The sequence below is a fragment of the Daucus carota genome, chromosome 3, assembly GCF_001625215.2.
Source record: "Daucus carota subsp. sativus chromosome 3, DH1 v3.0, whole genome shotgun sequence".
Classification (NCBI taxonomy): Eukaryota; Viridiplantae; Streptophyta; class Magnoliopsida; order Apiales; family Apiaceae; genus Daucus; species Daucus carota.
In genome coordinates this window covers 7,581,823-7,604,031 of record NC_030383.2, presented here as the reverse complement: position 1 = coordinate 7,604,031, position 22,209 = coordinate 7,581,823, and the positions used below count along the sequence as shown (strand labels likewise).

General features: G+C 33.9%; 3 protein-coding genes across 3 annotated transcripts; 2 read left to right on the top strand and 1 right to left on the bottom strand.

Annotated features, from left to right (window-relative positions):
- Nucleotides 1-1,717: 1,717 nt before the first annotated feature.
- On the bottom strand, nucleotides 1,718-5,143 carry LOC108212166 (protein indeterminate-domain 7). The gene is made up of 5 exons (XM_017383896.1): nucleotides 5,080-5,143; nucleotides 4,442-4,573; nucleotides 2,454-2,632; nucleotides 2,230-2,321; nucleotides 1,718-2,051 (listed from the first exon to the last, which is right to left on the bottom strand). The coding sequence occupies exons 1-5, from the start codon at nucleotides 5,141-5,143 to the stop codon at nucleotides 1,718-1,720; spliced, it is 801 nt and encodes a 266-aa protein (XP_017239385.1).
- Nucleotides 5,144-7,609: 2,466 nt separating this feature from the next.
- On the top strand, nucleotides 7,610-12,792 carry LOC108214620 (uncharacterized). The gene is made up of 5 exons (XM_017386719.2): nucleotides 7,610-7,882; nucleotides 8,911-9,052; nucleotides 10,413-10,639; nucleotides 11,675-11,932; nucleotides 12,221-12,792. The coding sequence occupies exons 1-5, from the start codon at nucleotides 7,673-7,675 to the stop codon at nucleotides 12,533-12,535; spliced, it is 1,152 nt and encodes a 383-aa protein (XP_017242208.2). The 5' UTR covers nucleotides 7,610-7,672; the 3' UTR covers nucleotides 12,536-12,792.
- A 3,104-nt stretch (nucleotides 12,793-15,896) lies between these two features.
- On the top strand, nucleotides 15,897-20,654 carry LOC108211962 (protein DYAD). The gene is made up of 10 exons (XM_017383694.2): nucleotides 15,897-16,826; nucleotides 17,014-17,098; nucleotides 17,249-17,361; nucleotides 17,581-18,248; nucleotides 18,332-18,715; nucleotides 18,800-18,853; nucleotides 18,965-19,073; nucleotides 19,173-19,226; nucleotides 19,429-20,004; nucleotides 20,140-20,654. Exons 2-10 carry the CDS (start codon nucleotides 17,017-17,019, stop codon nucleotides 20,356-20,358), a joined length of 2,259 nt encoding a protein of 752 aa, XP_017239183.1. The 5' UTR covers nucleotides 15,897-16,826; nucleotides 17,014-17,016; the 3' UTR covers nucleotides 20,359-20,654.
- The last annotated feature ends 1,555 nt before the right edge of the window (nucleotides 20,655-22,209 follow it).

Below are 22,209 nucleotides of genomic sequence, written 5' to 3'. Positions count from 1 at the left end.
ATCTGACAATTTCTAGGCCTGACTTGTCGTTTTCAGTGCACGTTTTGGCTCAACACATGCATTCTCCACATTCTGAACACTGGCATGCTGCTCTTAAACTAGTTCGCTATCTAGCACATACTCTGACTCAAGGACTATTCTATGCCAGTAAGACTAATCCTACTTTGTGTGCTTTCTGTGATGCTGACTGGGGTGCCTGTCGTCTAACGCGACAATCAGTTACTGGTTATTGTTTAACTCTGGGTGGCACTATTGTGGCTTGGAAGTGTAAGAAACAACACATTGTTTCACGTTCCTCTGCTGAGGCAGAGTATCGCAGCATGGCAGACACCGCTTGTGAAGTTACATGGCTTGTTTCAATGTTAACAGAGCTTCACATTAGTAACATTACTCCGGTGCCTTTATTCTGTGACAACCAGTCTGCATTGTATATTGCTTCTAATCCTGTGTTCCACGAGCGTACCAAACATATAGAGATCGATTGCCATCTGGTTCGTCACAAGCTTAAGTCTGGTTTGATCTCTGCGCATCATACCAGTACTCATGAACAGCCTGCTGATCTATTCACTAAAGCATTGCCAATTTAACTTCTCAAAAAGCAAAAGGGACATGTAAATTGAGATGGGGGAGTATTTTAACGGAAGGTAGCGGAATTCAACGGAGGGGGTGCGTATCGTTTCTAAGATGTAAAAATAGGTGGTGTGATTCGAGTTTTCAAAAATATGGGTACAATATCGTTTTTGAATGTAAGTTAAGGGATCCGAATTGCAATTATATATATAGTGACTTAACGGAGTGCACTGAGTTAACGGAAGTTAACGGCAGGGGGTGCATCTCGGTTTTGAGAAGTAAAGATAAGGGATGCGAGTTGAGTTTCTTAAAGTATAAGTACTCTATCGTTTTTGAATGATACTTAGGGGATGCGATATGCAATTACCTCATAAAAAGAAGAAGAAAAAGTTACATCTTACATGATGGTTACAAATTTTTTAGCTAAAACGTGAGTGCACCACAATGCGAAAAGAAGGGAGAAAAGAATTTACATAAATAATGTCTAAACTTTAGAAATTGTTTAAAATATCATTTATTAACACAAGATAATCAAGTATTTTGATTTTTAGTAGAAAATGCTGTATCATGTTGTGTTTAAGTCTGAAAATTATTACAAAACATAACACAAATACTACATGAAATATTGTTTAGAATTTCAAAAATACTAGATGATCAGGCGTTAACAAATTAAAAAGGAAATAATGTTGGACAATCTAGCATTTTTAATTGTAAAGTGATATTTGAGATCATCTTCTCCGACAGTATAAAAAATATATTATGAAGTAAATTAAGTATATTTTTTTCTTCAAAAAAACATAGGAGACTTTCAGTCAAAATTTATCCAATTTGTCAGGTAAAAATTTAGAAAAGGACATGTAATTTGATCCCAATGAGTATATTGAATTTCTCGTCAAACTTGTGGACTGTATTACCACATCAAAACAATATATTATAATTTACGGCTAATCCATTTCAATAGCATAGACTTTCATGAAACTTGAAGCAAGGTGTCTTATCATAGATTTTACAAATGTATATATTTGATACTGAATATAAAGAAAGTTTTATATAGACTATTATTTCATCAAATAACTTGGAGATTTTCAGGGACATGTTTGTTTTGCAAACAAAACATTATTGAATATGTTGGTTTGTAAAACATATATCAAATTACATCCCAGTAATTCAAATCCCAAATGGACTTCTCTTGATAAGAATCAACATCCAATGCATGTTGTTGAGAAGAATCCGACATTTGAATTCTAGATTGAAGTTGCTCGAGTGTATTAAATTCTGGTATCTCAAATCTTTCACATCTTTCAAATTCTTGGGCTATATAATTTGTAGACAAGGGGCTCGAAGGTCCAAATGATACGGAACTTTCTGGAACGGGAACATCTTTTACTTCAGACACTTTTTCCCTTGAAATCTGCATGATTTCATTGGGCATTGGACCTTCTGATCGACATTTAACTTTATGGATTTCAAATCTATCGATCCTGCAAATATATTCAGATGTTTAAATTACAGATAAATGAAATACGCAATAATTGGAAAACATATTTTGATCATATTAGTATGTTGTAAAATTTTGATCAAATTATGTTATATTAAAAACTATTGACAGAAAAAAAAAATCATTTATGTATATGTTGTATCTTTAATTGAAGATTTTACCTTGAGTACTTAGATCCACAAAGATTGCACTCATAGTTTTTGGTGCCACATTTCTTTTGATGTGCATCCAAGTCTGATTTCAATGCATATTTCTGCAAACATTGGTCACAAGTTAGGGATTTCTCCGTATGCTTCCGGTTGTAGTGTTTTTTAATGGCTCCAATGTTACAAAGTGCTCGAGTCGGGTTGTGATGAACACAATTCAAATCTGGACATGTATACACCTTTTTTCTTGGCTCTCCACTAGCGTTCTTTTGAGGCAGCTTATGATGAACATTATGAGTCGTATAATGGAACCGGAGATTTTGCATTCGGGGAAAACTTGAATCGCAAATATCACAAGGGAACTTTTCAAAGTCTTGTAACTGAGCTGGAGATAGAGCCACAACTTCAGCAGAGGGATCTGTATATAAATAAGAAATATTAAACAAATTTAGCAAAATAACTATTACTCTAAATTAACATCAATTAATACCTTGGCGGAACAAATTTCAGTTTAAAAAAGAAATAGAATGAAACTATAATCATATCTAAATAATTATAATTTTATTATCACTAAATAAATAGTATCCACACTTGAAGTTCAAAATAATTTATATGATGTGAAATATTTAATCATGAGAATATACCAAATATAGTACAATAGTTTTTAAAATGATTCTTGGTGATTTATTTTCCAGTTCATAATCATAGTTGTATTCTTATTATAAGAAACACAAATGCATCGTAAATGTTGTATAACTTATTATACATAATAAAATATTATGAAAAGGTGATGATATAGTTCTTGATAAATATATGTCTTTATATTATTTCAAATAATGAGAAGAATTATATGAAGATCGCTATTTTATTGAAGACCTCATAGATCATATTTGTACTGCAAGCTGAATAATTTTTGCATAATAATATATTTTACGATGTATAGCTTGCACAATATATATAGTATTCAACAAAAAAGTGGTCTCCTCAACACAATGATTGATTACTTTATTCTTATAAAATAATATCTTAATCTATAAATAAAATAGTTTTAATGATCTTTTTGACATTTATTTTATTTAAAATAAAGAAATTAATAAAATTTTGATAAAAATTGAACCTTCTCTATTTTTGTCACCTAAGGAGGCATATTTAACACACACTTTTTTTTAGTAATTGGAACTTATTTTTCTTAAAAAAGATGTAATAGTCAACATTAGGGATTGGTATTTATTCTGCCCCGCTCGACTCCGATCTGATCCCCGTCCCATTCGGGTCGGCGATTCGGTGAATTTTCCCGGAGCGGGGTGGGGATCGAAATTTTTTTATAAAAAATTCGGGGATCAGGGCGGGGTCGGAGATTTGTGTCTCACAGCCCCGATCCCCTACCTCGATTGTATGTATGTGTGTATATATATTATAGTAATTAAATAATTAGAAATAGGTCTGTTTTGGGCACTAAGAAGGTCTAATAAAGAGAGAAAGCTTTAGTTCCAAAAAATCTGGTCAGGTTTTACTCTACTTACTTGAAATGCGCTTTAATTTTTATAGTATTATTAAAATTAAAAAATAATCTTTATTTTATTGATCGATTATAATTATATTGTTATATAATATATTTATAATTTCACAATTTTTTTTATGTATATTACAAATCAATTTTAATATGATTTGATGTTGAAAATATGTGATAGTTCATTTTATTAATATATTAGGAGTTAATAGTTAATTTTTTTAATTAAAATGTATATTATATATATAATTTTTTTTAATTTGAAAATAAGATTACCGGAATCCCCGCGGGGATCCCGTTCCCGGTTCGCGGCGGGGATAGGAGAGGAAAAGAATCTCCATTCAGAATTCGCGGCGGGGTCGGAGATGGATATTGGATTCGGGGATCGAGGACGGGGATAGCACTCCCCGACCCCAAAGCGCCCCCGTGCCCATCCTAGTCAACATCATATGGGCTTGATCCAAATGTACCAAACATAAAACAACTAATTGCACCCACATTCATACTTATATATTCCATTTAAAGTGAGATCATCATTGATGTATTTCAAAGAAAAATCAATCAATAAAAAAACGGTAAAGTGATTAACTATATCTTGATGAAATATTAGTTTCAAGATAGTTGGAATATAGTTAAACAAAAAGACATAGACTTTTTCTAAAATTGATATATGCTTGTTATTAAAATCGATATAGTGATCTAATAAAATAATCGTACCTGGATTTCCCCATTTCCTTTTCTTTATTTTTGAAGCTGATGGATTTGATCCCTCAGACTCAGTAAGATGTCGATTCTGGATTACGGGAATTTCTTCAACATAAATATCGTTGATAATTTCATCTTCAGTACCTACAATCAAAATCATGATAAACATAAACCAGAACTTCATTTTGAACACTAAACTGATAAAGATAATATTTTGGTTTTGAGATATGAAAATGATCGCTGAATGCTGTTGTTCAGTAATATATAGGCCTGCTATATTCGATCTACCAAAAATACTATGTGTTTATACATAAACTATCATGTTGGATTTTATTAATATTCTTATTCTTGTTTACTAATGAATCTAAAATTCATCATTTATATTAAAAAATGTGGGAACCACAAATCGTATCAATATATTCCTTTTCTATAAGTTTATTATATTTATGAATTACATATTCATTAGTTTACCTTTGTAATCCTTTAACAGATACTCTAATCCTGTTTTTTTTTGTCATTTCACAAGCAGTGTCAGTCAAACGGGCGGTTCGAGCCGTGCCGTGTCGATTAATGGAAGGGCGTGCTCATTCTACCCTAATATGAAACCGACACTGCTAAGCGGGCCGGGTCAGGCCATGCTGGGCTTGTACTGGGAAATGATAACCCGTAATCGGCACGACGTGCTTTGGTGGTTTGATGAGGCGGGTTTGCCATTTATTTTTTATTCAATTTTACATATTATCTTAATAAAATATTCATTTCTAATTTTAACAATAAATTAATATTTTTTAACTGTGATTAGTGATTATAAATTAGAATTCATTGAAATTTAAGTTATTTCATTTAATGGATATATTCGTTTGTACATTAGAATTTATTCAAATTTAAATTATTTAATACACAAAAATAAACTCTAATATACACAAAAAATAATAAACATTAAAATCTTAATCTTAAACATATCAAAAACTTTCTAATTTAAATAATCTAATTTTATACAAAACAAAATAAACACATTCTTTTATGACAAAACTGTATTTTAAATGAAACCAAAACTTAAAACAAAGCAAATACTTAAAACAAATGAATTAAAAATAATAAAAATCAAAACATCCTTCACTTAGTCGTTGTCGTGCCGGTTAAGCACGTACCGTACCAATTCGTCAAAGCGAGACGAGCTGCACTGGTTCACTGTTCCTGAAAATTAAACACTTCTCCTCCGCGATTTGTGTTGGTTTACCCCGACATGGTTCAGGTTGTACTTTGACCGTGCTTGTCAACAATTCGGGCAACGCTAAATCATCTGTTTGACCAACTCTATCCACAGTGCCTCCATATTAACACGCATGCCTATTGAGTTTAACACACAATATTTAGGGATCATCACATGTTATACATTATTTGATTAAAAAGAGGATTGATTGTGTGAGTGATAATGTTTGTTGGATGATTGACTCCAAAATTGATGTTTAAGAGTTACTGGAATGAAATTATATTGTAAGACATAATGTAACATAATTTGTAATAGCGATAACTTAAAGACTATAATCAAGACATGAAACAATAAATAAGTTCGATACAAGAATCGACAGCTTGAAGAACAGGTACATAAGAAATTAGAAGATCAAACAAACTAAAGCAATCACAAGATCATTGAAAAGAAATTCATTAATATGTTCAGACCTCAGTAAAAAATAAAGTACAAGTTGTTTTAGGGAACATAAGTTGTCTACTAATTTAGTATCAAGTGCCAGGGGTTTTCAGTATCGACACTCTAGTTATTCGTGATTAGATATTGAAGCATTTCTAACATGGAATGGACTGGTCAAGTTTATTTATCAAAGATGGTATGAAGTTGATATCAGTGTTAGTCGTTTGCGAGCCAGACCAGTGCACTAAACATCAATACGTACGAATTTGTTCGTTGTATTTACTTAACGAAAAATTAATCAAGTTAACATAATAGTGGTTCCAAAATCAAGCAGTAAAGTCAAATCTGAATGTGTCTTCAAAGAACTTAATAATGTGTGTATATATATATATGTATGTATGTATGTATGTATGTATTCGTTAATATTTATTTCAAAATAAGTGTTAACTCTTATTTTGAATAAGAGTTGTCGCCTACTTTGTTTTGAATATATACATATATGTATAAGGTGTTGAGAATGTCATTTTTTGTTTAAGACATGGGAGTTGGCATCAGGTTAATACATTGATGACCAACTGCCTTGAGTGAAAATTGACTAAATAAAAAAAAGAATTCGCGCCGCATACTCCACTTACCACTAAATGGTGTCAAGAGACCGTGTTGTATTCACTGAGAAAGCGCCAACTCCTTCCTTAACCACAGCTAAGGAAGGCGCCATTTTTATCTATAATTTTTGATTGATTAATTAAATATATTTTTTTATTCCTTTTAATAAGTAAAAATAATATTTTAAAATGATATATTTTCCTATAGTTTTCAGTTATATAATATATATATTTTAATTAGATTTATATTATTTATTCATTTAAAAATCAGACATGACAAAAAATTATGAATAGAGGGGCTAACATTTAATGATTGATTGTTATATATATATATATATATATATATATATATATATATATATATATATATATATATATATATATATATATATATATATATATTCCCAATTCGTTAATCTGTTAAGAAAATTAGAAAAATATATATCTTTAAATATATGGAAGTACTCCATCTTTTACTTTTTATAAGTCTTTTTGATTTTTTGTAGACGCATTTTCTAAGAATTTCGATTGATAGTAAAAAGTAATGTCTTTAATTTTTTCAATAAAAATATATATTAGACTTTTTCTTAGGATTTTCTGAAAGTAAATTAATTTTTAATTGTACTCCATGTGTCTCTCTAATTTCTTTACTATTTTTTTATTACTTGCCACGTATTTTAAGTTTCATATAAAATATAATTTTATAATTTATTTTTTTAAAATATATTAAATTATTATTCATAAAAGTTGAGATAATTTATAAAATTACATTCTATAAGAGTGAAAAAAACGTGTTTTAGACCTATAGCCAGGATAAATAACCTAAGCGGATGTAGCCATGTAGAAATTAATTATCAAATCAAGATAGATAAAAAAAGTGAAACAAATTAATAAATTGACTGAGAGATTAATACTGTATAACCACAAATCTCGGCTATATTTTCTACTTTGATCCCGATTATTTTTCAAACGAGACTAGCCTTGAAAATGATGAGATTAATCGAACCACAAATCCCTCAACTCATGTCATTGACCCGAAAGTTAAAGTTGTCAACAACTTGTATTAATAATTTATTTAGTATAAACCAGAACAAAGGTCGCAAGTTCAGATACACAGCATCACTTTCAATTTCTTCATCAGCAGCCGAAACAGACATGGTCAAAGCAATCAGGGTTCATGAATTGGGCGGTCACGAGGTCTCTCCTCTCTCTCTCTCTCTCTCTCTCTCCCTCCCTCTCTCTCTCCCCCTGTGTGTGTGTTTGTATTGTAGTATCTTTATGTTGTGATCACAAATATCAGCTGAAGTTTATAGTTCATAATATATATTTTTTATTTGCTAGTAGTGTATTTAGTTTGATGATGGTAGAGTTCGATTAGGATTTATACATGGACTAACAAGCCCTCCAGCGACAAGAGGTTGAGGGTTCGAACCCCATAGGGGGCGGGTGCATTAGGACTTCTTTAATTGATCGGTGTGCATCATTTAGAATTGTTGACTTTGTTGTGTTTACAGTAGTTATTAACTTGATCATCTCTTGATTATTAATCTGTATATATCAGTTTGCTACATCATTCATGTATTTAATATTTAGTGGATATTGGTCAATTACAGAAATTAGAATGCTGAAACGAGTCTAGCTTTATTAAGATTCGAACCCTCCATATACGCGGTACTATAATGCAAGGGCCGATGAATGATCATTGTTGCTCAGGGGTATGGGACTATGAGTACAAGAATGACATATAGACACTCGGTAATGTTTCGGTCTGGAATGATAGAATGGAATGTAACAATATCTTACGTCGTTTGCCAAAGAGTATTGTATAAAAAGGGGGATCATATTTTTTAATTCCCATGGACAGTTAACTTGTATTCATTAAAAGAACAATTGTGAGTACTAATGTATAAGAGTGAATTTCGCTGTTTTATGAATTACAGTACATTAATTTCGTGAACCAGACAAGGTTTGGTTTATAAACAGCTCCTTCATTTTTGAGACGAAGTAATGGTACATTACTTCTTTTCAAAATTCCCTACCCATCCAAGCAGAAACTCAAGTATCTTACCCTTTGGACACCTGTCCATTATCATTTGTCATCTTCTGTGTTACAACTAAGGCAAAACTAGTTTTAGGCTTGTTATGTGATTGTGCTCCCACAGAATTTTAATTAGAGTCGTAAATTTTGTTGAATAATGACTTAAATTGTGTAGAACTGATAACAGGTCCTGAAATGGGAGGATGTGCCAATTGGAGAACCCAAAGATGGGGAGGTCAGGGTAAAAAATAAGGCCATTGGGTTAAATTTTATTGATATATACTATCGGAAAGGGGTTTACAAAGCAGCTACAATGCCCTTCACACCAGGTTTGCTGTTATGAGCGTGTACTTGCTATAACATGTATAATTGATCCTTAAAACAATAAATGGATTCTTTTGTGTTCTGTTTTGGAGAAAGGTATCAGTATTCTTTATTTGATGTTCTAGATTCGCGTGTGTGTTTCTTTTGGCATTGTTGTTTGTCAATTTATGATTCATTTGAGTACAGTTTCAACTTATCCAGGACAGTCCTTATGGTAGTGACAGCAGAAAGTGTTCTATGTTTGATTACTAGTAGAGATTTATACTTTGCGAAATGCTTTTATTGTCTTTTATATTCAATTATGCATCTGTTATATGAATGTTACTTGAACTAGTTCTGCCAAAAGAAGATCTACTATCCATAGAAACCTATCCAGAATCTATTTTTGTTCTCTACTCTTCTTAAAGATAAGGATGATGGACTTGGAAAAGTTAGTAATGTTAGTTGTGAAGGAGGGGAAATAGGTTATCGCCAATTTTTAATCCTAAAATATGAATTAGTCCTTAAAGGCCAGGTCAAATAATTTGTCTATTTCATTGTGGAAGATGCGTCCCTGCTATTGTTCCAATTGTAAAGGTGTTAATTCTACTATATCAGTTCTTTACTTGAGGATTAGCCAAAGATCCTAAAGTAATTTACTTTTTCTAGACTGAAAACTTTGAAGTTCAGTCACCAATATATTAGACACGCAAAGCGACACATATAGCACATGCCTACAGGGACCATGTTGTCATTGAACTCCAGTCGTAAGTTCTATAGGTATAAACTGTTATTGGAGAGATTTTCTTCTCGTACCTACCGTCGTTTCTATAAAATTGCATTGGAAAAGATAATAAATAAAGTAATTTTTAAGATGATTATTGGTGTAGCATGACATGATGTGCTGACATCATTATGATGACATCACAGTACTGTTACAGGCTTGGAGAGCAAGCTGATTCAATGTATATATAAAGTGGCTCGACCTCTTTCATTGTAACACACCTCGGTATATATGCAGCAATTGTATACTGTATATATGCACTTCTATTTCCTATAAAATTTCTATGTTATTTCTTTGTCCCTATCACTGATCATCTCTTTTGTTTAGTTAACGATATACATATATTGTGAATTTGCATGACTGATTTTTAACATATGAAGTACATCCTCTTTAAAGTTCATGGATCATTCAGCGAAATTCTTATATTATTTTGGCACTTTTTGCTTTAGGATGCTCACACATTTAACAATAATGAAAAGAAATGCGTTCTGATATGTTTTTTCATTCATTATTGAGCATATAAGAGTCTATATACAGTTATACACAAAGTTGTCGATGCTAACAATTGGTTAAAACTAAATTAATATTGCTTTTGATTGCAGGTATGGAGGCAGCTGGTGTTGTGGTAGCTGTGGGTCCTGGGCTAACTGGCAGGAAAGTAGGTGACCTTGTTGCATATGCTGGAAATCCAATGGGATCATACGCTGAAGAACAGATTCTTCCAGCGGACAGAGTGGTTCCAGTTCCTTCTTCTATTGATCCAGCTGTTGCAGCCTCTGTCATGCTGAAGGGGATGACTGCTCAATTTCTCGTGCGTCGCTGTTTTAAGGTACATGAATTTTGAATATTTTACTCCAGTTTTCTTCTCACTTTTTGCATCCTACGACTTGTATGACAATTCCTTTCACAATGTGCCAAATGTACATCCAATATTAGAAAAGAATATGAGTTCTCAAAGTCCAAAACTAATTTAGTTGGATTTTTTTTTTTGCCTCTGTCATTTTATGATTTAGGTACACAACTTAAATTGTCGCCCCTCAATGCATGATTAGTAATAAGCTATATATTAAGGAAGTTCATGATAAAATAATTTGCCTTATATACTTTTGTTATCGTATCTGTAAACTTTTCTTTGCCCATTCAGGTTCTTTCATGGCCCAGTTCTTGCTACCTTTTGAATGGAGCGATCTATTTAAGCAGCTATAGTTGACAGTTTAGTACCATGTGAGGATTTGACAAATTGCATGAGGTTTCATTTGTGATCTCTGTCACAATCCAACACTCCATTCGTTTATACTTTAGTTGATAAAACTGTTCGTGCACGTGAATTCCAAAATTTGATACACCCTATTGACTCTACATTTCAATAGAAACTTGTAGTAAGATACTTTTGTTTAAATAGAAAAGAGCAAGGGATATATGAAAACTACAAGATCATGGGTCATATAGCCATTTGCCATGTAACGAGACTGAATGTTAAGATCCTCCATATTTGCATGTATAACCTGACCCTTATATTGGTCAGCAACCTAGTTTAATACCTTAACTTTACAAATATGTATGTATCTGTGTTATTTAGTTAAGTTGCATTTGGTTCATAGGTAACAGTTTTATATGTCTGATTTGACATTTATTGAGTTCAGGATTATAGTTCTGTGCATTTAAAAACTTGTCAATCTTGCACCTCACGTTAGTACTCTCTGCCTGGGTTCAGGAGGTTCTTAGGCCGTGATGTGCCTTTCACCTCAAATATCACTGGTCTGACATAAGAAGTTAAATCATTGCTTGCATATTTCGTGTGGTGTTCCTTTTGATAGTATTATGGTGTTTCTTGGCATGAGACTCATATTAGCTTGTATTATAGGTTGAACCTGGACACACAATTCTTGTTCATGCTGCAGCAGGTGGTGTAGGATCTCTTCTGTGCCAGTGGGCAAATGCGCTAGGTGCTACTGTTATTGGAACCGTCTCTACAACAGAGAAAGCAGCACAGGCTAGAGATGATGGATGTCACCATACCATACTCTATAAAGAAGAAGATGTCGTTACCCGTGTGAAAGAGATAACTTCAGGGAAAGGTGTTGAAGTTGTCTATGATTCTGTTGGAAAGGACACATTTGAGGTAATTGATTTTTAACCTTTAATCGTATCTACTGCCAAAAGGAAGCTGCAATACCACTATACCAGTTGTGCTAAATAATCAGAGCTGAAATTGTGGCTATTGTTATTTGCATTGGATGAGCATCAGGTTGATGACCATACCAACCTAGGCATGCACATGTTGTCATATTCTGTCTTACAGTTGAATTGAAATTTGAATTTTATTTTTTTCTCTATTCCAAGTTAATGAAAACTGACCAACTTACACTTTCAACTTTTAATAGTAAAAATGTTAAATTATTGTGCTCAGGGGTCATTGGCATGCTTAAAAACACGGGGCTACCTGGTGAGCTTTGGACAGTCTTCTGGTTCCCCTGATCCATTGCCTTTGTCTGCTCTTGCTCCAAAATCCCTTTTTCTGACAAGGCCATCTCTCTTCAATTACACAATAACACGTGATGAACTGCTGGAAGCTGCCGGGGAAGTGTTTGCCAATGTTGCATCAGGTGTCCTAAAGGTTCGTGTAAACCACACTTATCCCTTATCTGAGGCAGCGCAAGCACAGGCTGATCTTGAGAATAGGAAAACATCAGGCTCTGTTGTGCTGATACCAGATGGAGCTTAGCAGCATGCTCGAAAGTTCCAGAGCTGGTCCAGTAATATCCGACCGCATCCATAGATTGTGTATTAATGTTTGTTCTGGTGTGTAATGCACTTTCTTAATTGTGCCTTTTGTATAAACAAATTCCAGGTGGTTTCTGTTAGGTCTAAACTTGGTTAAAATTTTCCAATGTCCATCGATTCTGGATTTCGGCCCATATTTAACATGAGTTCCATGTATCTCTACTCCAATAAGTCAGATTGACATGTATTTTCTCTGTACCCCTGAAAGGATGAACCTTCAGTTGGTGAAATTCGAAGTGCTACAAAATATATGCGAATGGACAGAATTGTGAAAGCTTTAAGTTAATGGATTAGAAGGTACATACTACATACTGTAGTATGAAGATCTTTAAAATAGACAAGCACTTGAGCCAGAGTCTGCTCATACTGTGTCTACTGATGCTCTTTGTTTTTCCTGTCATAAAAGAAACAAATGATTTTGCCGCGCTGCAATGCCACTGAACCAATGTGCTCCGGTAGTAATCTACTATCAGTTGGCAGCAAAAAGTACACTTTTCGATCTACTTATATTTTTGTATTCTTGACCCCAATATGTTCTAATATTTTTTAATATTTATATTTGGATTGTATGAGAGTTTAATCCGAATATCTGGAAATAACAGGGATAAATCCACTCCTATTCAATCACACTCATATATATTAATTCTAAGTGCAGCTGCAACACAATCGATCATGATTTTTCCTTTGGTTTGGAATCAGTAATGTTTGTAATTTTGTAAGCGCTCTTGTTTTTTTTAATTTTCTTTTAAAAATGAAGATCCTGTTGATGATTAGTTGGGCCTTTTTTTTAAGCTATCATGATCCAACCTAGGCCCATATTAAGTATTCTGTTATCTTCACAATTTCACAAAGAAATTTTATTTATTTTTGACAAACAATTTCATCAAAACCTGGATGTAGAAAATACTTAACAGTGTACAATATATATCATCCGGTTGATCATTTTAAATTTATTACGTATTTTCCTATTATTCGGATGATAGATTCTTTTCGATTATGTATGTCAACCAGAAAATATATAAATACTACAAGACAATAATTTACAGTCAAATCAGTTGATTAAATTAAAAAGATTAGTAAAAAGCTACTCACCCTATTATTCGGAGAATAGATTTTTTTGAATATGTATATCAACCAGTAAATATGTAAAATACTTCAAGACAATAATTTACGATGACCGATTCAGTTGATTATATTAAAAAAAAAAAGTAAAAAGCTAGTCACCCTGTTATTCTTATTCGGGAAATAGATTCTTTTTTATTATGTATGTCAACAGGTAAATATGTAAAATGATAATAATTTACAACCTAATCCGATTAAATTAAAAATAATAGTAAAAAGTTACTCACAAATTAACAAACTTTGTGGATCTATAAATGCACATGTGTGTGTATATGCGTTGGGAGCACAACTGTTTACATTTCACTTTCACCACCATTTCTTTTCACCACCACCCTGACACACACACAAACACACATTTTCACTTGCACCCCTCCCCCCCCCCCCCTCTCAATCTAGGCGGCCATTACGTTTCTGTGTGTATATACACAAAGAAACACACACACACACACACACATTTCTATATTCACCAGAGGTGCCCTTCCTCTCTCTAGAATCTTCTACTCAGCTCGCTTTTAGTTTATACATATGTGCATTCTCGTGTTGTAACTTGTATGTAGTTTTTATGCTTCGATCAGATTCAGTGCCATATATGTATGTGTATATATTACCTGATAAACTTCGATTTTAGTTGCGATTTGTTGTTTTTGTTGGTGATTCTACGATCTCGTATGCGTGTGTGTGTGTTTCAGTGTGTGAATGTGTGCGTTGTTGTTTATTCTGTGAAGCCGCTGCTTCTCTCTCTAAAAATCTGCTTGTGGAGTGTTGTTTATCAACATGTAGAGTAGCATACAGTTATCTCGCTTGTGTTTCTGAGATTTTTTGTGTGTTTTACTTTTTAGGGCTTCAATCGCCTAGATTTCGCTATTTTTTGATATTACAGGTTGGGTTTTGTCCATCTCTGCGAGTGCACTTGCGTGTAGTAGTGCTATACTTTAGTGAATTTACGCTTTCGATTACTTGAGTCCACACATGAATTTTCATCTGATCAATCTCTACTTGATGAGTTGTATATTTGATATGTTTTGATCTTGATCTGAGAATCTGTATGCGTGTGTTTCTGTGTAAGTGTTTTTTCTTGGATGTGTGTGACATGAACACTGTGTGCGATGAGTTTGCTTATTTTCGCTGATTTTTCATGTGAAAAAGAACAGGATAATTCTTCAATTTTGGTACTGTGATTCTGATTGATGAAAGTGCTCTTAAGGCACGCAAGCATTGATTAAACAGGAGTTTTTGTTTTACAAGACTCAAGAGTTTCTTAGTCTGAAGCTTTTCAAGCATTTTTTTATTTTACTGCTTGTTTTTTCCATATTAGTATTGGTCAATTTTTTTCAAATTGATGCAGTCTTTAGCAGAGATTTGGTTTCTGCGTAGGATATGTTGTGTTTGTATATATATAGCCTGTTATTCTGCTTGTTCTGGAGATACATTAATGTTATTGACTACCAACTCTGCCTGCAATTTGTTTTCTTCTCTTACAAACCCTAACTTTGCTGCTGCTTTTTCTGCGTTTTCCAGTGTTTGCTTTTAGGTACACATATATACATTCTACACCTACAATATAAACATTTTAACGCGATGGTAAATTTTTTTGTTTTCATTTTGGTTGGTTCTATATATGCAGGGTTTTCTTAGCATGGAAACGTACCACAGGCGAAGACTCAGAAGTGCTCCCTGCAGTGAAAGCAATAACAATGTAAGCCCCACTCTCTCTCTCTCTCTCTCTCCAGTGGTTAAGTACGTACATATATTCCCAAATTCTATCTCCATTACTTTGATTCTCTGAATTTTGAAATGTGGGCGCATGGGGACATGGGGTGATAGCCTGATAGGTTACATGAATACCTTTTCTGTTATAATTTCAGTCGTTTGTCTTATACGGGGTCACTGTCTCACGCGCCACTTCTCCATCTATGATTCTATATGTCCCCGTCAGGTTTTTTCACGTGTCATAACACGCGCTGTTATTGATTACTATAATTTTAGTAAAGCTATAGTTTATCATCATGAGCCGGGAACAATGCTGATATTATGAATCCATGATCATGTTGCAGACTTGCAGTGAAGTATATGCATGTATACATGTGTGTATTAATCTATCTATAAATGAATAATTATTGGATAAATAATAAATAAAGAGAGAAACGAAGACGGGTAAAATAGACCTTTTAAGTTTTAACTAGTTGTCGTCGTGCTATTTTTTACTCATTCCCAATTTCCCATTTTCAACTTAGCATTGATTAACCCTAACTCCCCCACACTTAACACTAATCACCCAGATTTATCTTCAATTTTTCTGTAAATGACCACAATCAAAACATGTGTGATGTTTGTTTCTCAATGTCCGAATCTTATTCTCTTATATCTTCTGGCTTTGCATCATAAATTTTTCCTTTTAATCTCCTTTTTCAAGTTTCAACTCTTCCCTTCTAAACAAAGAAAAGTCACAGGGTCATCTTATTTCTCGAAATATGTCTGAAAACATACTGAGTCTAGCTTATGGTCTATGGAGATATTCAATTGTCTATGTTGGTGCTGTCTGGTTGGGGGATGCGGGGTGTTTGATAAATTGCCTGAACTCTTGAAATTACTTGATGATGTTTTGTGTTCTTGCTTTCCTACTAAAAGTTTAATGAAGATATGTATGTGTTGTTTGAGTGTAAGATTTAACTCATGATATGTTAGAAGAAGCCCTTACATTGGACTGTTCAAAAGCACTTGTGATATCTGTTATTAATTGGAAAGTGATTGATTTGGATTCAAATAGATATTGGTGACTAGCTTGGTTTTGAGGAATGGGGTTAATTATCAGGAACAAGTTGCTTTGAGGTTTAAACAAATTCTTATGAATTTTATCATTTTATGTGATCCATGGGATTCTTATGAATTCTATGTGATTCATGGAAAATGTTCTCACGAACTCCCTTGTTACGGAATGGACTTAAGCCTCATGAGTTATGATGCTTGTTTCTTGAAGAAACTAGCAATGCTTGATGGTGTATGAAACTGTGACAAAGATCATGATGCTCTCATTGCCAGAGATGACAGCGAAAATAATGGGGAAGATATGCCTTGATGGGCATAATTCTGACATTATATTCGAATAGAGGGTGAGAAATAAAAAAGGGCTTACATCATTGATCATAGGGTTATTCATCTGTGTTATGTGTGTCACACATACATACAAAAGGATTCTATATGCACCCACAAATACAGATATAGTATATACTTCTTGCTGTTATTCTGGTGAATAGGTATAGAACCATGGAAGAGTGACTTCTGTATTGTGTTTTTCAGCAAATGATGAAAAGGCAAGAAGCCCACACTTTTCTCGACAGCTCGCAGTCACCAACTTTGAGGAGACAACTCCTGCAAACCAATGGTATGGACCTCTATAGTTCTTGATAACCAATTGCTATAAACTATATAATTATGTCATTTTCGTTTTCTATTTGTTTCATTTGTCCTTTTCCCTGGTTTTAGCAAAAGGGTAAATATCATGAGTGATAAATTACTTTTTTCTGCCAAACAGAAGATCAAGGTATTGGAGAAAAGCATTTTGAGGTTGGTTGTGTTTATGAGGTTGATCATCTGAACCTTCCCACCAGAACCCCTGTCCAACTGAAATCCATTCGTGTTGTGATGGTAATATGTTACATTTCAAACCTGTGTGATAATATATATATATATATATATATATATATATATATATATGGGGAGAGAGAGAGAGAGATAGATAGATAGATAGATAGACAGCTAGATAGATAGCTAGATAGGTGACATTCTTGATTTTATATTCGTTTCCATGTTACTGACTATTTGTTGCATTCTTTCTCTTTATTTCTTGTAATTTTGTGGCTATAGGTGACTGAAAAGACAGAGTTAAATGTTTCTGTGAGGTATCCAAGCATTAGGTCTCTTTGCAACTATCTCAGCCTCAACAAGATGAGCAGCACTGATATTTACCCTTTTTTGGATGAGGTATTTGTAATGGGAACACACCTAGCTGGAAAAGTACTTAGCCGTCAGATATCAGCTCAAGAATTTGATGATAACAATTACTTCGAGGGGTTCTGGCTGATTAAAAACTCTCCTGAACCTGCTGCACTGCGTGGGATTTTCAATAAAGAAACAACCACCCCTTTAATGTCTCAACTGAAGAGTAATGGGATGGTTCGGTGGGGTATTCGACGTCAAGTCAAGTTTATTAACAGGCAAGGAGACAGCAGCACCAGCCACCCACAGTCTTCAACAAGCTTTGTTAAAGGATCAAAAGAGAAACTGGAGCATGAATCTGATGAAGACAATAAAGATGAAAATGATGATGAAGACAATGAAGATGGTGAAGAAGAAAGAGAGTACACAGATGAGGATGATAAGAAAGCTGTTAAAAGAAAACCATATTGCTTGAGAGAGAATACAAGAAAAGCAAAGAAGGTAAAACGTGAAACACAGAGCAATAAGAAGTCCAGGAGGAATAAGTGCAAAAAGATGATAGTTGGAAGCTCCATAAATCGATGGTCTGCAGAAAGGTAAAGTGCTGTTTTGTTATAAATTAGGTACTGGTTACATAAATTTACTCATTTTTTAAAACTGGTCTTCATTTGTTAACTAGGTACAAGCTAGCTGAGAAAAATCTTTTGGAAGTGATGAAATCAAAGGGGGCACTCTTTAAAAGCCCAATTCTGAGACCTGATCTGAGATTGGAGGCAAGAAAGAGAATAGGTGATACAGGGCTGTTAGATCATCTCCTCAAGCATGTGGCGGGTAAACTTGCACCAGGTGGAGTCGAGCGCTTCCGAAGACGACACAATGCAGATGGTCAAATGGAGTATTGGTTGGAGAGTGCTGATCTTGTTAAAGTCAGGAAGGAAGCTGGGGTGCAGGATCCCTATTGGACTCCACCACCTGGTTGGACTCCTGGAGATTGTCCTTCTCAAGATCCTCTTTGTGCCAAGGAATTAAGGTTACTCAAGGAAGAAAATGCCAAAATAAAGAGGTACATAGGAATAGAAGATAATACTGACTGGCATATTAGTGTTCAAGACTTATTCTGTCTGGTCTAATTGATCTTTGATGACAGAGATATGGAGGACATAGTGTCCAATTTTAAGGAAGAGCTGAAAAAAGTCAGAAGGTAAAGCAACCAAAAAAATAAAAACAACTTGTGCTCATTGTATAACAATCTGAAAGGCGTCATATTTACTATTAATTGGGTCCTCAAACACTAGTTTTTGTGAATTACCAGAGAAATGGATGAACAATTTACCAAGAAAATTCAAGAGGAAATCTGGTCTTTACAAGTTCAAAGTTCGGCTCCTTGGAAATCTGACTTTGAGTCTGCACTAGTCCAAGTGGTATATATGTGACTAGTAATGTCAGATCAGTTATGACCTAATAGATGCAAATCAGTTTTTTAGTTATTAGCTTTGTCTTATATCCCTCGTCTTTTGCAGAACAAGCAGGAAAAACAATTGACTGATATTTCGGATACTATTACGGGAATGAAGGTACTTAATATCATCTATTATCTCAAAGACTCTAAAAGCCGGTGCATGGAAATCTCTTTCCTTTTCATTCTGTTTACATTCCAAAAGACTCTGAAGTACATGCTGCATAATCAAATTCCATAAATTACCATTATGATATGAACTCTTGAATTGTTGATACTCAAATGGGATTATCTTAGTATATGTATGTGCATGGATCCAGGATCAGATGGGGACATTAAGTTCTATGGTGGAGCTTGCTTCAAAGACAACAGACTGTTGTGCTGAAAAAGAGAGGAACCATGCAGCTTTGGAAAGATGCCATGCACTGGCATTAAAAGAGAGTGCATCTACTGGAGAAAAGACAGCTGCAGAGGAAAAGGCAGCAAAACTACAGAAGCTGAAAAGCGGATTCAGAATCTGCAAACCCCAGGGTACATTCCTTTGGCCAAACATGGGTGCCAGCAATGGGTCCTCTCCACTTGTGTTTGAAGTTGAGGATCTCTTTATGGTCCATACACCACCATCAGTTTCATCCTCCACTGCTTTAGCTCCACCTCAGCTGCCCTACCACCACCACCACCCACCAACCTCCCCCATCCGGCCTGTGCCGGAGAGGCGTGCTGTAACAGTCACTGTTAAAACTGCTCGGACAAATGATCAACAAATTGACAACCATGGTTACTCCTCTACCGCCATTGTTGCCTCCCCTAAAAGCAAGAGTAACACCTCTCTTATAAACCTCAATGACATTCCTGACACTGATGGAGCTTTTTCAACAGCTGCTACCAAACGACATGTGAGTATAACTATCTACATCAATAAAGATATCAAGTCCCTGAACTTTTTGCATTGAATTGGTTTTTTACTATTTTGTCATACATATGGGAAAATAAATACAGAATGTTTCGACATGTGTGTAAAATTTATTCAGTTTCTGCCATCAACGGTGAAGAGGGAGACTGCTTCTGCTTGGGAGTGCATTGGGAGCAGCCGATGCAGCAATATGAGTGCTTTTGTTGCGGAATGCACAGTTAATGCAGGGGAAACCAGTCAACAAGGGAAAAGGGAATGTACCTCTTCCACCTTGTGTTTGTCAAGTGCTGCTGGACATCGTATGCCTCTTTCTGCTGCTAATTCCACTCGTGGCTGAATGAATTACGGCTATCACTATTTTCTAGCTTATGTTCTTTATAGTTGTTAGGTGCTGTCTATAAGATTTGATAGTATGAACTGAAGTCTATATAGTATATCCTTTACGACTTGTCATTATGCAGACCTACAGCTCTAATATGGAAGTACTCCATACTATGTGTTACTTGTTAGCAGATAATGTCTTTTTATGGTACAATTGTGTGGAAAGTTGAAACGGTAGTTTGCCTGCCCATTCGTTTTGTCACTGTATCAAATGAATCAGTAGCATAGAACAGATTATGATGGACAAATTAATATTGCCTTTGATTCAGGATTTTAAGACTTCGCTTAATTGTTTGGAGGTAATTCAGAAGATTATAAGCCCTTTGAAGTATGCTTAAATGTTTGGAGGTAATCAGAAATGTCAGAGTGCATATCATATAGCAAGGACCTTGTATAATTTATCCATAACCTTAGTCCGCAGGGGTAAAATAAGTTTGTGCCTAGCAAGTTAACACAGAATGACACAGTTGATGGTGTTCGGTGAGAGTGAAATAGAGCAACTTTAGAGCATCTCCAGCAGAGTCCTAACATGTTCCCTAAATATATAATAAAATATTCAATTTTTAAGGGATTACTACATTTTATTGAATGGGAACTCCAACAACATTCCCTATTTCTATTCCCTATTATTATTATAATATTATATTTAACTTGTAGGTTGGAGAGAGAAAGGAAGGAAAGAGGGGGGAAAAGGAGAGAAGTGAATATTTTATTATTCAAAATAGTATGAGGAATGGTTCCACAATCCAGGAATGAAGTGGGCATCCTAACATTTTAAGGGATGGCTAGGACTCTGCTGGAGTTGTGTTTTATGTGATATTCCTTATAATAACAGCTTAGGACATCATATAGCTAAGCTGCTGGAGATGCTCTTATCAGATTCTATTATTTGATATATTTATCATTTTTCTGTCCTATTGATAGTGTAAACCTTAAATTTGAAGAAGTTAAGCGTGATCATAGAAATCATTCGGTTTTAACAAATCTATGATGCATAATATCTGATCATTTATATGCCATCATATATTTTCATTAAAAAGGGCTTGACAAAATAAGAATATATTTGAGTATCTCACAGTACAATATAGTATTCCTGAATAAGAATATCAGAGTAAAAAAAAAAAAAATCTTATAATATAAAGTATGTAAAAATAATAATCAAATTCTAATAGGACATTTTTTTCCTAGCTAAAATTTTAGTGAAGATCCTGATATGAACTATATTTGTCGAAGTATTGAAGATATATAGAAATTCAATTTTATCTTTATCTCTTATCATATTAAAATAATAGTTTCTCTTTATTACAGCCCAAGATTTGTAGCAATTCAACTTTATCTTCATCTCTTATCATGATTAAAATAATATTTTTCTCTTCATAACAAGTTAGAATTATAACACAATTCATCATTTTGATTTTTAAATAAAATTTATATCATATCACGTTTATGTCTTAAAATTATTACTCCCTCCGTCCCACCCAATTCTTTACATTGGGTTTGGGCACGGAGGTTAAGAAATAGATATAAAGTAGTGGAAAAGAGAAAGAAAAGTGAGTGAAATAGTGGTACCCATTGATTCTTAATATATAAAAGAGAGATAGTGGAATAAAAGTAATGTGAAAAGGAAGAAAAAGTGGAAAAGTGGTGGGACCCATTAACTATTTTAGGAAAGTTTTGTAATGTAAAGAAATGAGTGGGACGGTTTAAAAAGGAAACTGTAAAGAATCTGGTGGGACGGAGGGAGTAGAAAATATTATAAGATTATAACGTTTAATATATTAAATGAAATAATATTTACTCCCTCCGT